General features: G+C 41.0%; 1 protein-coding gene and 1 long non-coding RNA gene across 7 annotated transcripts in view; one reads left to right on the forward strand and one right to left on the reverse strand.

Annotated features, from left to right (window-relative positions):
* STX16 (syntaxin 16) overlaps positions 1–16,279 on the reverse strand; it is a 28,434-nt gene extending 12,155 nt beyond the window's left edge. Inside the window, exons 1-2 of one of the 6 annotated variants that reach the window (XM_008012869.3) lie at positions 15,368–16,279; positions 7,845–7,856 (exon numbers count right to left, since the gene is read on the reverse strand). In XM_008012869.3, coding sequence (XP_008011060.1) covers positions 7,845–7,856; positions 15,368–15,499 — 144 coding nt within the window. In that variant the 5' untranslated portion in view covers positions 15,500–16,279. Of the gene's footprint in view, positions 1–59; positions 7,486–7,508; positions 7,787–7,844; positions 7,857–15,367 lie in introns of those variants that run through there. The other 5 variants (XM_008012883.3, XM_008012876.3, XM_008012893.3 and 2 more) reach the window with 5 other exon arrangements.
* LOC140708785 (uncharacterized) lies at positions 8,509–15,394 on the forward strand. The gene is made up of 3 exons (XR_012088989.1): positions 8,509–8,613; positions 10,402–10,515; positions 15,288–15,394. It is a non-coding gene; the product is annotated as an uncharacterized lncRNA (long non-coding RNA).
* Positions 16,280–16,927: the final 648 nt, after the last annotated feature.

The following is a 16,927-nucleotide window of genomic DNA, read 5'->3' on the forward strand; positions in this document are numbered from 1 at the left end:
TTTACTCTCTCTTAAATGTCGCTCCTTGAAAATATATAGAAAGGAGTGAATGCACTTGCCTGTATTATAAACTTGCTTTTGATAACTGCTAGGATTTGGATTGTTCTCCTATCTTTTCATGCACCAGCTCTTAATTTCCTTGGATATACTTGAGAACGTGAATTTGACTTGATCTGGCTATAGAAATGTAATCAAAAAGTCAACAACAGATCCTTAAAATAAATACCTCTTAGTACTAGTACTGTGATAGAACCGCAAGAACCGCAATGATTCGTGTGATCAGTTACAAGTGGAAAAAAACACAAAACTAGGTGGTAAATGAAACAACTACAAAATGCTCAATAGTAGCAAGGTTTACTTAAATACGCTTAGCTTATTTTGGAAAGAGGGCTGATCCAGTTATCTCAGTCACACAGTCATTAACCACATGTTAAGATGTGTGAAACAACTGCCTAAAACTGCTAGCAAATTATCTACCATTTGGCAAAAGCAGTCCTTAAGATCTCAATGCAATCTTACACTGTCATTTCTTTTCTTCATTTAAATGTCCACAGGCAACATTTCCCCTTATTTTGAAATGATATCGATGGTTCTTGTTTATTTTAACTATATAAGACACTGCCGTAGAAAGCTTTTAAGAATGGGAGGGAAATCGGGTGGGTGTGGTGGCTCACGCCTGTAATCCCAGCACTTTGGGAGGCCAAGGCAATCACCTGAGGTCAGCAGTTTAAGAGTAGCCTGGCCAAAATGGTGAAAACCATTCTCTACTAAAAATACAAAAATTAACTGGGCATGGTGGCTTACACCTGTAATCCCAGCTACTCGGGAGGCCGAGCAGGAGAATTGCTTGAACCCAGGAGGTGAGGGTTACAGTGAGCCATGATTGTACCATTGTACCATCGCACTCCAGCCTGGGCAACAAGAGCAAAACTGTCTTTAAAAAAAAACAAAAAACAAAAAACAAAACAGGGAGGGAAATCATGGGTTTGGCACGGTTAAGCTGTTTTCTTGCCTGCAGGCAGTGAATCGGTTGAAAAGCTCTTGAGGTGCCCTCCAGGGCTCAGAATTTTTAAATGCCAATTTCAAAAGATCCAAATGATGATCAAAGTATAATGGAAAATAATCTCTAAAAGTCCTTTATAGATAATACGTTGGAAATTTTCTAAATCACACTGTAGAGTTGGGGGAAAAATTCATACCGCTTTTCTTCCCTCTTCCTTGCATTTATCTAAATTTATTTTTTCATTCATTAAATACTTATTTCCTTTTCTAATAATAAAGGAACAAGACAAAATTTTAAAATCCACAGATGAAGGGGAAAAAATGTCATATAAAGAAAAACTTAAGATTAAAAGAACACTTCAAGTAATAGGTCCTAAATCCTGAAGAGTTCACAGTAAAATTCTTAAAAGCAAATTGGTATCTTCACCATCAACCTCCCTGCACACCCCAGGCGGTTCTGCCACCATCTGCTTCAGGCTTTCTGTGCGCTCTGGGGCATGTGTCCACTCAGGGAGCGCATCTTGGGCAATGACCCTGCTGGACGGACCAGCCCCATTCACTAATCCCAGTGCATCCAGGAGCCGTGATTGAGCCCACCAGTGCTCGCACGGCGGGGATGCTGCAGGGCCAGTGTCATTTCTTAAACAAATGGTGTGTCATCCAAACCCGCACTGTTTCGGGCTCCCAGGCCCTGAAGTGGTAATTCTCTACCACCACCACGTTCTGTTTAGTTTTAAGCGTTCACCAATAGGAATTTTACATTCTTGACATTATTTTAATCCTCACAAAAACTAGGTGAGCTAGAAACTATTATTCTAACCTATAAATATGGAAATCGAAACTCAGAAAAGTCGCTTGCCCAAGGTCACAGAGCTATTATGTGACAGACTGAAACCTGGGTCGGCTGACTCCAAAAACCCCTTCCACCCTCAAAGGTGCCAATCACTCCACAGGCCCATGAACTATAACTGCAATTTGCTAAGAAAATGAAATCAAGACAAGCCATCAGATTAAAACAAGAAAATACAGTAGTTTGATTCATTTCCCACCTACTACCCCAGGGACTATCGGATAGGCCCCCAGTGAGTGACGTTAAGTGTCAGTAAAGATCACCCTCTCTTCCTGACCATCCGTGGACAGAGAGAAGCAGACCTCACCCTCTACAGCGCAGGCACAGAGGAGGCCAGTGTCAAGCAATCAGAGGAAGACTTGTTTATTCCTCAACAACTCCTGCTCCAAAGTCACCAAGAGGCACACAACTCTGTGGAAGACACACTGACTAAAAAGCAGGGGGACAAACCACAGGCCCCGTTCCCAGAACCTGCCAGCCATACATCAGGTGCTCTCTATAGGCACTGCTGGACTGGAACAGAACTTGAACTCCAGCTGTTTATACAAAGTAAAATCTAAAATTGCTAAAGTACCTCTTCATGGGTCCTAGAATTTCTACCACACCAGTTTATTATCGAATCCACTATATTTTATTATTACACATTTCAATACAGTAATTATTTACAGTGATTTTATAAATTTTAAACTCATGATCTTACTTTGTACTGTTTTGACTGTTTACAAATACGTTTTAACTAAAGAAGACAGAGAGATGGTATCTATCTAAATTTACCTGCATTAGGATTAGCATCATTTTATCCAAAACAACAAATTATAAACCACATTATGAAAAATCAGTTGAAGTGAATACAACTCTTTGAAGTAGTACTTGATTTTATGCAGGTGTTCCCCCCAAATTAGATGTAGATCAAAAGTGGGGAGAACACACTCTTTGTGAAGGGTCCTAAGGAAGCTTGCTAATTAAGAGATCCCTACACAAAGGGCACGGATGCCAGCCTGCTCAGCTGGTATAGCTTTCCCATACACTGTATCAGGGTTTTGCCAGTAAGATAGAACAACTGATTCTTTGGGAGTGAAAACTTTAAATAGCGAATAATTTGGCTCTTTTATGACACAGTCTATAGCTATAGTTCATTATGATAAAGAAACACGGCCCTACTGAGAAGAAGTGTGTCATTTCTTTTATCAGTATGGATTTGTAATGTGTATCACAGTATGTACTATTAAAAAACAAGACAGTATGTTTTGGGAAGGGAAAACAATTGTTGAAGATAAACATCAACTATTTGAAATGGGAACAAATATGGACATAAAAAATTTTTATGTGCAAAATAAACACCCTTTTAATTTCAGAAACCTCACTTCTCATTTAAAAACATTTAATTACATGTCTTCTTATTTGTTGAAGATCTAGCACATATATCAATTTCCAAGTTGTCATCCTATTTCATACAGATCTTAAAAAATGGCCAGATTTCTAATTCTCTTCACTTACCCCTGCTGAATTTCAACATGGTGGCCCCTCTAAATATATGATGTTGGTTACTAAAGCTTTTTTAAAAATAAATTTGTGCGGCCAGGCGTGGTGGCTCACGCCAGTAATCCCAGCACTTTGGGAGGCAGAGGCAGGCAGATCACCTGAGGTCGGGAGTTCGAGACCAGCCTGGCCAGCATGGTGAAACCCCGTCTCTATTGAAAATGCAAAAATTAGCCAGGCGTGGTGGCATGCACCTGTAATCCCAGCTACTCAGGAAGCTGAGGCAGGAGAATCACTTGAACCCGGAAGGCAGAGGTTGCAGTGAGCCGAGATCGCGGCAATGCACTCCAGCCTGGGTAACAGAGACTCCATCTCAAAAAATTAATTAATTAATTTGTGCTTCTGAAGTAAAAAAATCTTTCCATATTTTTTAAATAAAAATTGTACTTAAGAGAATTAAGAATTCTTGTCTCTTTGATATGTAGTTCCTCTCTCCAAGAACTACTGGGGTCTGCTGCCCTAACCTAGAGCCAGCCTTCCTGAGAGAAATGCAGAAAAAACCCAACAGTTCAAAACAGCACACCCAATGGCTTTCCTGCTAGTCTCACCAAACGTATCTTTTGCCTTTGATCCACTTTAGATGTTGACATTTGTCCCTTTAAAGAGTACCAGCCAGTATGGACAAGTTGTCCACCTATGGAAGGAACATACACACTCTCTCTTATAAATCTTGCTGTTCCAGATCTACAGCCCTCCTACTCTTAAAACCCCGCCTTTCCCTGAAGGCTGATTTAGTGTAGCCTAAGATTACAGAAATAGCAAAGCCTCTGTGGAGATTGGAAAAGTCAGATACACCTCTTCCCCATCTAAAAAAATCAACTAAGCTTAGCCATAACGCATTGGTAATGAGAACAATACTGATAATTCTGGACTGTCTATGGCAATGAACACTTAACAAGTCCAGAAGGGACACTGAAAATCAACAGACTGGCAACTCATGCTTCCACATGAAACTCTGGGAGCCTGTATGATGAAGTCAGACCACTTTGCTAACAGACAATTAGGCTTAAGAAATCCGAATTGTTGGAGAAGGGAATAAGCATGTAGATAAAAGAAAAAAGTGATGTCAGCACTACATTTTTCTAAACCTGTGCTAATTTTAAAATAATGCTTACCTTTTCTGATTATGAAATTAATAAATGGTCAAAATAAACACTTTTAAAATGGTATAGGATGGTACAGTGGCTCACACCTGTAATCCTAGCACTTGGGAGGTGAAGGCGGGTGGATGACTTGAGCTCAGGAGTTTGAGACCAGCCTGGGCAACATGGCAAAACTCCGTCTCTACCAAAAAATACAAAAAAAAAAAAAAAACCAAAAAAACAAAAATAGCCAGGCATGGTGGCACGCACCTGTAGTCCCAGCTACTCAGGAGGCTCAGGCAGAAGAATCGCTTGAAACGGGGAGGCAGAGGTTGCAGTGAGCCGAGATTGCGCCACTGCACTCTAGCCTGGGTGACAGAGTGAGACTCTGTCTCAAAAAAATAGATAAACAAAAATAAATAAAATGATACAAAAAATATAGAGATAAAAACACTTGAGAATCACATCATCCTGATACTGTTGTCAGTTGCACTGATTTTCCTTCTTCCTCAACTAACATACACACTCTGAGGGGGAGAACAAGGAAGGGAGCAATCCGTCCCTCTCTGCCTTCTGTGAGCACTGTGCTGAGCACTGCTACTGACCTGGCCCACGCCAGTCCCAACAGCAATCCTTCAGAGGGGTGCCGCTCCCTATTTCACCAACATGGACACTGGGGCCCGGCCCAGGCACTCTCAGATGTGCACCAATCACCCATCCTCCAGGCAGTGTGGTTTGGGGGCTTGATATTTACATCTTGTGACTTTTAAAATAATTCTTACCTTGAATTTAAAAACTCCCAAACTTGGGAGATTTCTTTGTCATAAGACGGGAAGTAGATTAAAGATAGAGAACAAAGGAGAGGGCCAGACACTTCCCTGGGTAAGAGAACCAATGGTGGGCTCGGCTTCCTCCTCAGGAACACCTTACTTAGTGTTTTCTGAGAAGGAAAAGTGACATCTCCAGGGGACTCAGGCTAGAGGAGGAGAATGACCGCAGGAAGCCCCTGAAGTGGGGCCGTCGATGCCTTCACCCTGGGAGATGTGCACTCAGGGACATTTGTTCAGGCCTCACCTATAAAGGGGTGGCTACTATCTAATCCACTCCGGAGCTGGGCGTTTACTATTTCCAGAGACGCCAATGTGAGGCCTTGCTTCAGCTTCAAAGAAGCCTCTGGACACTGTCCCCAACCACAGCCCCAGCTCCTAGGCCAGTACCTGGCACTTCAGAGTCCTGAATGCACAATCACAGCCAGCTGAGTGAGCTGACAAGAAATGAGTGGAATAAATGAACGAGGTAAATAAAATGTACGTCACGGACAATTGTGGAAGTCACACTTCATGAAAAAGATAATGGTGCTGGACAAAAGAGCAAAAGGGGCAAGTGAAACGCACAAGGAAAGGAGGTGGCTGTGGGCACCCACGATGAGGCAGCAACCTGCATTTCTCATAGCACTGGGGTGCGCATGGAGGAGACAGTGCTCTCTACGCAGGGCCTCTGATCACGGAGCATGAAGACTCCCTTTTAAGCCCTTAGAGGTGAAGCATAAGAAAAGCAAAAGGGCCTGCCAAGTTCATGCAGTGAGTAGCCAGTTTCTGGAACTTGCTGCCTGAAAAAGGAAGTAGGAAAGACTGGAAATCGGTTCAGACAGCAGACCCCGAAGTAATTATGACCACTTATGTGCCCCTCCTTGGAACATTATTCAAATGGTTCTTCAACCTAAGTGGTTCTATAATTTGTTACCCTCCCCCGCACCCTATACACTTCCTTTTGAGGTCAGAAGCTCCATAGCTTCAAACTGTTCAGCCAATAGCAACATCTATTTTAACTCAGAATGCCTGCTCTCCAAGCCCCCAAGCCTTAACATTTTTAAAGATTGATCAGCAAATCCACCCACGTCCACTGTGCTCCAGAGGTCCCTACCTTCATGTGTGTGAGCTGGGCCCTCTCCAGTGCCCAGTGCCCAAGCGGGGAGCTGGCGGTGAGGTTCCTGAATTGGAAAGGAAACCCCCACGCAGGCATGACCATGACACCTGGCTCAGTCAGCTACCAGTTAAGTGGGTTTTTTTTTTTTTAACTAATTGTTTTTAGTGGCAAAGTATACATGCACATGGTTTAAAAATATATATGCACCCTAAGAAAAGAGTTTGTAATAGAAAGGAAGTTTTTCTTCTATCTCAGATGTTTCTTGGGTTGTATTCACTGTTAACAGTTTCTTGTATATCTTTTCAGGAATTTTTTAAGCACACACAAGCATAGATATGAGTTATTTTTTCCTGAAAAAACAAAACAAAACAAAACAAAAAGGAGCAGGAATCACATTATCCACGCTACTCTGCATCTGGGTCTTTCCACTCTGCCATGTGTCTGGGCTCATTCCACTGCAGCTCTCATGGATGGGCCTCACTATTTGCCTGGTACAGAGGGTCAGAGATGCTACACGATGTATTTAACCAGCTCCCAACGACAGCTATTTAGGCTGTGCTCAGTCTGTTGTCATTATCAACTAGTTAAGGTTTTTAGAATATATAGGTAGATCTGAATCTAATAGTTAGGACCCCACTGGTTTTAAGGACAGTGATCCCAATCCTACTTTACTGTTCATACTTCTAAATGAAAACAAACAAGAACAACCCTCACTTCTCCATCACTTTATACTCAGGAAAAATATTCTTACCCCTTCAATGCTGAAACAGACAATAGACACAAACATTAACAACAGTTTTCATCTCATTTTTTCTCAACCCTTTTACTAGGGCTACTAAAATAAAGTGCTTTGAATATATACTCTCTCCACCTTCTGGGAAAGTTGCTACTAGCTAATAAAAAGGCCAAAGGCACCCCCAGCTAGGAGATGCAGAACTGGGCCCAGGTGACAACAGCTTCAGGGGCATCCACTGAGTGTCAACTCATTCCAGACAGGAGTGACAAGGAAGACCCTCCCACAGTTGCCATGGCTACAGTCCTTCTCTCTTAGGGCCTTCACAGACACGCTGGTCTTCTATACTGTCTACCTGAGCAAGTGCACCACTCACCTCTCAGAAATCAGGAAGCTATAGACATTAATTCCCGAAACATTCTGGCTTCCTTGAAGAAAGTGTTCAACCTTTTCACTGCTTCCAAAGTTGAGACACTTTCCCAAGAGTAGTAAACAATCTTCCCAAAGCCTTTTTCAAATCATCAGTTCACATGGTGTGAAAATATATTAAATTCTACATATTAAACTGTTAAAAAAAATTAGAAAGTAATCAAAACAAATGCTAAATATTTATAAGCTGTTAGCATTTTATATATGAGCAAAGACTTCAGGAAAAGCAGGTATTTTATAATCTCAAATTACCCAACATATAAAAATATTCAAAACACAATACCTCGTCCAGCTCCTGAAGAGACATGTTGTTCCCATCAGTCCCATCCAGTTAGGGAAAGCAAAAAGAAAGCAGCATGGGACAGACAGACAAGGCATGGTCAGTTGAGAAAACACTGAGATTTTAAGCTAACTAAATATAAAGATCCACTAAGCAAGGTATTTTAAAATCTCCTTTTGATTCTTCTTTTTTTAAAATAAGCTACATCAATATATGCTTTTATTTTTATTTACTGCGGTTGTTTTGAAAATGAGCTAGGAAACAAGCAAAACATGATTGTAAATATTAAAATACACTGGAAACAGATAAAACACACTTGCTTTGGTTTCACTAAAATATGCTGTTAATCTGTTTCATAAACACCAAATATCACATACAATACCACATTCTAATTTCCCTTAGGAAAATAAAATGAGAACAGAGCTAAAATGTAATTTTATCATGTTAAATAAATGTATATTTTAACATGTAAATCAGACCTGCAAATGCAACAAAATTAAAAAATGAACGACCCACAGAAACTGTCTGTAGCCGTATTCAGATAATATGTGAGTGACCACATATGCAAGGTCTCTGCAAATTACATCCCGCAGACACGGCTTCATCCCTGGTAGTAAGAGAGCTGAGAAACCACTCTTTCCCGGAGAGAGACACAGGTGGCAAAATAAAAGAAAAACTCTTACCATCTCTTGGTATGTATTATTATTAGCTAGAAAGCATACAGTTATTCATAAAGCTCTTATAAAAGCAAGCAAACGAGACAAAACAAAAGGTAAGAATACATTTTTTCTTTTAAGGGGAGTGGGAAGGGAGAAGCATGACACCAGAGGGTTAAGTTTCAATTGAAAACTAACGGTTCTTTTTTAGGTCAACATGGAACTCTTATCTTCTGGACAGACATTTACTAATGACAGATAATCTAAACAACTAGCTCTTTTTTTTGTACAGTATTGATCACTGAAATAATTTGTGGTGATATTCAATAATCAATTGTGTTTTTTTATGTTTAGCAGTAAATTTAGAAAATAAAAAAACAACTTTCTTATTTAAAAATAGTGCAAATGAAGCTGCTGTATCAGGGCCAAAATATTATTAAACAATGATAGCAATAAAAATGTAATCAAATTTTACTCCATGTAAAAATTCAATTAGATGACATTATGGAAAGCTGCAAATCCTCTTCATTCCTTCCACAATTTTCTATGAGAGCAAAAGAGAACTCTATACACACCCTGCCATAATAGTAGTACTAGACGATATTAATAAAGATAGTATCAAATGGAAATCTGATTTAATTACCTTTTACTTCACAAAGAAAAAATGTTTTTATTTTTTAAAAGCTTAACATTAAGAGAACATTAAAATCTTTTATTAATAAAACATGATGCAAGACAAAACCCCTAACTTGAGTATCTCAGTCTTCTTCCTATTCTGCAGCGGCTCCCTGGCATTTAATCTGTGAACGATGCACTATTGCAAACCTCGGTTAAAATCTCGGCTGCACATGTGCCTATGCTCTTGGATTATTAACCGAGCACACACACCCTGATCTTCTGATTGCTACAATTATTAATTGATAAGAGGTGAAATCTGAATCATGGGATTCTAGGGCTAGAAATAACTCTTTTCTTACAAATAAGAAAACTAAGCTTCAAAATGTATAAATGCATTGCTGGAAGCCACAGACCTTGTTAATGGTCAGACTGGGGACAGACCCAGGTGTTCAGGTCTCTTTCCACCCCACCCTCCAGCCTCTCTAATTTTATTAACAATTCAGGGAATTACTTGTAATAGGCAGCTACCACCACATCAGGAATATTAAATTAAGGTCACCTTTTCAAAGACCCTCCCCACCATTCTGCTACTTAAAAATAGAAGGCTTTCGAAGCTCTGCTTGCCACCAAATTACCAGGAAATTTAGTCAAGACCTGAATTAAAACATTTAGAATTACCATCAGGAAAGACCAAAATAAAGCCAAATGAAAACACATGACTACACATCATCACCTTCTAAATCTTTATGTCTAAATCTAGGTTTTTGACCTGCCAATGGCATGCAATCAAGCAAATACTGAAAACTCCAAGTAGCATGTAGAATTTATAGTCTAAAGAACTTTCTACATAAAACTGAAAAATCAGTGGAAACCCATCTGTGTTTACTCAGGAAGTCTGGAAAAGTTGAGCAAAATGAGTTGGAAACACAGGTCTATACTATAGTGATATTTACTTTATTTCCGTTACTGCCAAAATAAAAGTTTGCTTCACTTTTATCCAACAAAGTACCCTTATTCTCAAAGTAAGCCTCACTGCTCCCATGGAATCTTTAAAAGCAGAAAAGCAAGTAGATCTAAAGAGAAATATATAATGATTTCATACTTGGATTCTAAAGACAGAGAACTAATTTTCCAACAGACTCAGCTTGTACTAAAACTTAGAACCTTCAATCTGCAAGTTAAAATTGACTGTGTAAGGTTTGTAAAAGTGAGATAAAGAAAGATGCTAGCCTCTTGCAAGAAAAAAAAAAAATTGTTTTTAAACAATAGGTCCTTCCATTTTCCAGGATCTGCAACACAAGTTCTGAAAATGCAGCCAACACCAGAGTGGCCCAGGAGGTGAGCACGGGGCTCTCAAGCCAGGTTTGCCAGAGTTCCAGTCACAGCCCCCAACCCATCAGGTGGGTGATGCGGGGCCAGTTTCCTACCTCCTCTAAAATCTGTTTCCTTATCTGTATCTGAGAAAAACAATAGTACTTATTTGATAGAGCACTGTGAAGACGAGCCAAGCTTACACATGGAAAGGGCTTAGCCCAGAGTCAGGCACAAAGTAAACTCTCCATAAATCTTAGCTAATATTGTAGTCAAGCCTGAATAAGAACCTTAGGTTTCTTATAACCATAGTTAATCCTTAATTTCTTTTTTTTCCTAAAGCACACATTTTATTAAAAATAATGTGCTTAAGTTTCAAACTAATGTAAGACCAATTAACTCTAGCTTCCAATTATAGATTATGCATTATTTTAAAGCAGAGTATAGATTAGGCAGTAAACACTAAGAAAGTAGCTCCAACCCCTATATTAGATCCATTCCCAGGGATCGAAGGAAACCACACAAATCCATACAGAATTTCATCAGATCAGTAGAGCATCTCAATATCTACCTTTCATTCATTTCTTTATGACTTTACAATTTTTTTTGAATGATTGTTTAGCTTCATAAATCCATTTCAGTTTCCTAAGGCCAAGCTGCTTGAATGAGTTGCTACCTTAAAACCTGCACTTGGCTGGCATAATAATGTGAAAGTTACTTTTGCACGGTACTGGTAGGCTACTTCTAAGGATTTCTGTCAGTAACCTTGGACTTACAGCCACAAAGCTGTTGACTATGAATTCCTCCTTTTCAAATTAAAGCTAAAGTCAGGAGAAACAATGTATTAAAACAGAACTTGAGAAAATACTGTTGAATCCATAGGGCTGGAAATCACCTAACTCAAACCCCTCAGTTTACAAATGAGGCAAAAGATATCCAAAAAGATTAAAAGCTTGCCTAAGGACACACTCTGAGCCTGCAGCAGAACAGGATTTAGGCCTCAATTCTCAGATTCAATTCTCAGTGCTCTTTCCTTTATTTCATGCTGCCCTGAGGCATGAACGTGATGGGGCACTCAAAACTGAGGCCAGAGCAAAATGCATGGGAAATACAACTGCATTTTGTTAGGAGTGTATAAAGTCAAACCCGTCTGTTTTTAACAATCAGTTTTACTAACATTAATACAACTAAGAACACAAAAAAAGTAGAATTTTGTTCAGTTCTGGGTGCTGAACTTTAAAAAGGATACAGAAAAACTAAACATCACTTATAGGAAAGAAACGTAACCACTCTAAGCCAGGACTGCTAAGCCTGGAAAGAACTCTGGGTAACAAGGCTGCAGGGTTACCAGACAGAAGGAAGACCTGAAGGAACAGAACTAAAAGCAGGACCCCAGGACACAAACAATTGGGATTAACAGGCAAAGACTTTTTAGTGGTAAAAATCGTGGAGCTGCTGGCATTTTCCGTCATAGTCACAGAACATGGCCAAACAAGACAGGCATAAGGGGTTATCACAAACGGGTACACTAGGCCAAATGACCTTTAGGTCCCTTCTGGCCCTTAAGGCTTTGTGTTTATCTGGTCACTGCTTATCCTCCTTAAATTCCTGTTTATTTGACGTATTTACCTGAATGCTGCAAAACCCTGTATGCACGCACAGGTACACACAATAACCCCACTACAACAACCAAATTCTAGTTTTTTCCCTCCAACTAGGATGCAAAAAATGCATGTTTAAATCTTTTGAATGACATGGCTAAAGGTGTGCTCTGCTTTGAGGTGTAAGAGACATACTACTCCGCAATTAATTTCTGCAGCTTTTTCCTGAAATAAAGATGTCAAAATTCAGGGTTGTAATTTTTTTTTAAAAAAGTCTGTTATTTTAGGTGTATTTTTAGTTGGTATCAAATGCATCAAGATCAAAGTCTACAGCTTTTTCTTCTAATTAGAAACTTAAAATTCCAGGTTATTATTTTTTAAATTAAGTTAAACTCAGGTTTAGTTTCTTCCTTTCAAATTGCCTGAGTGTTAGATATATATTTACAAATGGTCTCTTTTTAACTGTTCTACTTTACTATAACAAATATACTTATTTTAAGTTTCTATTTAAAAATTTTCAAACATGTAGAAAAGCCTACAAAATGGTAAAATGTCCCCCACATACTCATCACTAGACTCAACAATGAGTAACAATTTGCCTTATTTGCTTCCTCTGTTTTTGGAGGGGTTTAAGGATTTAGGTAAGACACCTTGACATTTCACCACTAAACATTTTAGTAGGCATCTCTAGTAAAATTAGCAAATGTCGTGCATTATAATTAATTTAATTAATTCCTTAATGTCACCTAATACCTAGCCCATATTCAAAATTTGACAGATATGGTATTGTTTGGTTACATGGCTTTGAAATTTACAAATCAGAAACAAGGCTTTAAATTTTTTATGAGCTAGATATGCACTGAAAAGCATTGCTAAGAGTTACTCAATAGTTTTTACAAATTGTGTTAGACGTGGCTTTTGCTTCAAAACGTTTATAAAGCTTTTCCAACTTCCAGAAAAGTTGAAAAAAATCATAACCTCTATGTAGTCTTGTTAGCATTTCGCCGTATTGTGTGCAGAAATAGATTTTGTAAGATCACCTGTAAGCAAAGTGAAGATGTAACACTTCAACCCTAAATACTTCAGAAATTTATGACATGCCATTTTTTTAAACACAACTAAAATATATAAATCCGTGTTTTCTTTTTAAATTTTAATTCAGGAAAACTATGTTTGTTAGACTGCAAAACCTATTTTTTAGACAGTATGAATTGACTATAAGGATATTTTAAATGATATGGCTGCTTTCAATGATCTGAGAAAGATTTTAAATGGTCAGACTAATACAAATATTAACATTTTCAATGGCATGACATTTAGAAAACATTTTTTAATGTTCTGACTTAGAAATATATTTTTAGTTGGGTTTAGAAATCATTTTCAAAAAACTGTGAGTTAGCTAAATGTATCTGTATATACCCTGACGTATCAATTTTTCCAAACTGTATACTTTAGCTATCCATTTTTAGTTATTTTGGTTAGCTTAAATATTTTTTAAAATTGCCTAACTTAGAAAATAATTTTCTAAAGTGGTTTGATTCAGAGAAGGACTTTTAAAAAGCTTCCTGTCTCAGATACTAGGTTTTTAAACCGTCTGACTAAATGGGGGAAAAACAAAACAACAACAAAAAAAACCCCTCATGTTACCCAAAGGTTCAGGGTATTTTGAACCTTAATGATTAAAAATTGAAAAATAAACAATATGTTTTTCAATCAATTAAAACTGATACCTTAGAAATCTTAATATCAGTTTCAGTTGTTTTTGAGGCAGCACAAAAATCAAGTCATTTAAGGAACATGTAGTTCTTATTTAACATTACTGAAGTACCATTAAGGAATTGTATTCATCCAATTGCTACTCGATTTCTTGGCTTATTTTTTCTTCAAAATTAGCGCTAGAATTAGCCCGTTTCTATGCTACCAGACATCTTTACATTTATTTCAATATGTCATTCCTTTCAGTTTATAAATGTAAAACCCTTCAACTTCTTAATTGAAATCTCACACACACTCTGTCCCTGTTTCTAGGCTTTTTGACCTGAGTATACATGCTTTTATTCCTGAAACCGCTCATATGGCTTAAAATCACTTTTCTATCAGTTATATGGCCAAAGACATTCTCCACTTGTGACTTACAAAAAGGAGAAACTGTCTCTGTAGACATGATAATCATGACATATGGCAAAATTTTTCTGAAACATTTAGATAAAGTCACAAAGAAAAAAATGAACTGGCAATACAGTCCCTAGGAGGTGAAATAAATACGGGGTTTCCAAAATTGCCTATCAAGTATAATCCCCAAGAATGTGGTCCTGGGATGGCTATTCCCCGCCTGTTCCAACGCTGCTTCTATTCCAACCTAGCCTCCCTACAGCAGGTAGTCTAAACTACAGCCAGTTTCATAACTTCACTTTTCAATTGAAGACATTACCGAGCTAACGATCACTGTCTGGTATAGATCATCCAGACTCGCCCCTTATTTAACAGAGCAGTAAACTGAGGCTCAGAAAGGGAAAAGTAGCCCCCATTAAAAACAAACCAGAAACAGTAATTTTTCCAGGACCACCCTTAAAAAACACTACTGCTAGGCTAACTAAAGGTTCTGGCTAATTGAAAAAAAAAAAAAGCTATTTTAGAGGGTTAATTTTCACATATACCTCCTCAGGCTTTTTTAAAAAGTTCGAATGGAGAGGAAAGCGTAATTTCCCGTCTGGGAAATGGAAAGTGAAGAGGCTAGCACCTCGAGTCTTACAAACCCAAGCCCCCAGGAAGAACAGTGAAACAATTATTCATAGGGAACAAGGCCACACAGAGGGCTGCGGGACCGTTAAAACGGGCAGAAAAACAAAACAAAACAAAACAACAACACAACTGCTTCCTCTTTGGGGGAGGGAGTCCTTCATTTGCAAGGATTTGGGTCCACGGTCCCGCGACCCAGCCATTAGGACCGAACTGAGGCTCACTATTGGGGGGAGGGGAGCTTCAAACAAAACGAAACAAAAAGGCTTCAGAAAGGCCCAATGCTTCCCAATGTTAGCGTTAAAACATATGTAAATTTCAGGCGGCCTGTAGCGCAGTGACGCCAAGGCGGGGGATGCGGGGGGGGGTGCTGCGGAAGTGAGGAGAAGACAAGGCAGAGGTGGAGCTGCGGCCTCACAGCACCGCTTTTTCCCCATCCAGGGTTACAGATGCCCCCTGACTCTAGCCAAGAGATCTTATTATTCTTAGTCTTATTATTCTTATCTTCTTTTTTTAAACAGAGAGACAGACAGAGACAGACAAACAGGCAGAGCCGCAGTGCACACGGTCCGTGTGTCGGAGAGGCCGCCGGGAGACTCACCGCAGCAATGCTACGTGAATGCAGAGGGCTGGAGGTGGTGTGACTACTCACTTGCTCGGCTAACAGCTGCCGGTTTTGGATGGAATTATTCCGCAACAACAAGAAAGCGTCGGTTAAACGCCTGGTGGCCATGTCTCACCCTTTGTGACCCCCCTCTCAGGGGCCCCCCGCCCACTTATATTCCTGATTTATTCACTTTCTTTCTCTTGACCCGGCCGGCCCACCCTTTCACAGAAGCTTCTCGACAAGGCCTCAGGCCTCAAGCCAAAAAGACGCAGCTGTGCCCTTCGCCAAAGCGTCGAGACCCCTCCCCAAATAACTGCCTAGGCTTTCCAATTGTCTGACTCCCCCTACCCAGGACCGACTTCGATCTCTAAGCACTTGAATCCCCCCAATCCTTGCGTAGCGATCCAACGTTCCAGAGACCCCACCCCAATCCAACCTTGGATCTACAAGCGTCTAACTCGCCAATCCAGCTCTAGACTGGGAGGCCCTGAAGCCCCCTACTCCCTGAGACCCCCAAAGGTCTTTGCTCTCTACCCCTAACTTGGCTCGTAAGCGTCTAGGCCGTGCCCTGAGGTCTGGCTGTGACTCAGTTTCCCCACCAGAGGCCTGGCCTAGGCCCTCTTTGGACAACCAGAGCCAGGCCTGGGGCCTGGACTCCAGGGCGCCTGCAGCTCCCTTCTGGGGCCTTGTCTGAGCCTGCTGAGGCCCTGCCCGACCTCCTGACCCCTTCCTTTCCTGGGTGGCCTGGTCCTCCACTGCCAGCAGGCTGCCGGCCTGCAGGAGGACAGCAGGGCCTGCCTCCCCGGCCTTCTCACTCCTCTTCTCCGGCTCCCTCCATCCCCGGATCTGACTGCAGCTCAGCCCCGGGCCGTTTCCGTGCTGTGGTCCCGGGTTCTGGCGTCCCCCCTGGCCCTCTTCCTGTCCGTCCCTCGCGAGTGCCCCCCTGCGACTCTCGCAAGCCTTGCTTGCAACGTTCCGGGCGCGGGAGCTCCCTGCACTCCTGCCCCGGGGCACGAGAGTGCTCCGCCCTCTCCCGGGGTGCTCCTGGGGCGCCCCGTTTCGCCTTCCCCAACTGGGTCCAGGCACTAGGAGCAGGCCAGCGAGCAGGCCCGAGCCTGGGGAGCGTGACCCCCAGGCTGCAAACCGCTGCCAGGGCCCTTGGTCCCTGCATTAGAGTGGAAGTTGCGCGGCAGGCAAATTTGGGCTCCCCGAGAGCCGAAGTTTTGGGCGCGGGGAGTTGGAGCGGGAGAGGAAAAGTTGGAGACGACTGCCTCTGCAGGCCGAGCACGCTCTACTGCAGGCGCCGGCGCTCGCTTTTTTTTTTTTTTTTTTTTTTTCACTCTGAAAAAAGATGTACCCGACAAACAACCAGGAGGGAAAAAAAGGAAAAAAAAAAAGCGAGAGCTCCAGGCAGTCTGGCCGCGCAGCCGCCGGCAGTCGGGGGTCGTTGGGGGCGCCCGCCCTCCCCAGCTGCCGCTTTCTGTAGGTGGCACTACAGGGTCGTGGAATCTCAAGTGGAAAAGTTCCCCGAAAACTTTGACACCTCCTGCCCCC

This window comes from Chlorocebus sabaeus, chromosome 2 (assembly GCF_047675955.1).
Source record: "Chlorocebus sabaeus isolate Y175 chromosome 2, mChlSab1.0.hap1, whole genome shotgun sequence".
In the NCBI taxonomy this organism is placed as follows: domain Eukaryota; kingdom Metazoa; phylum Chordata; class Mammalia; order Primates; family Cercopithecidae; genus Chlorocebus; species Chlorocebus sabaeus.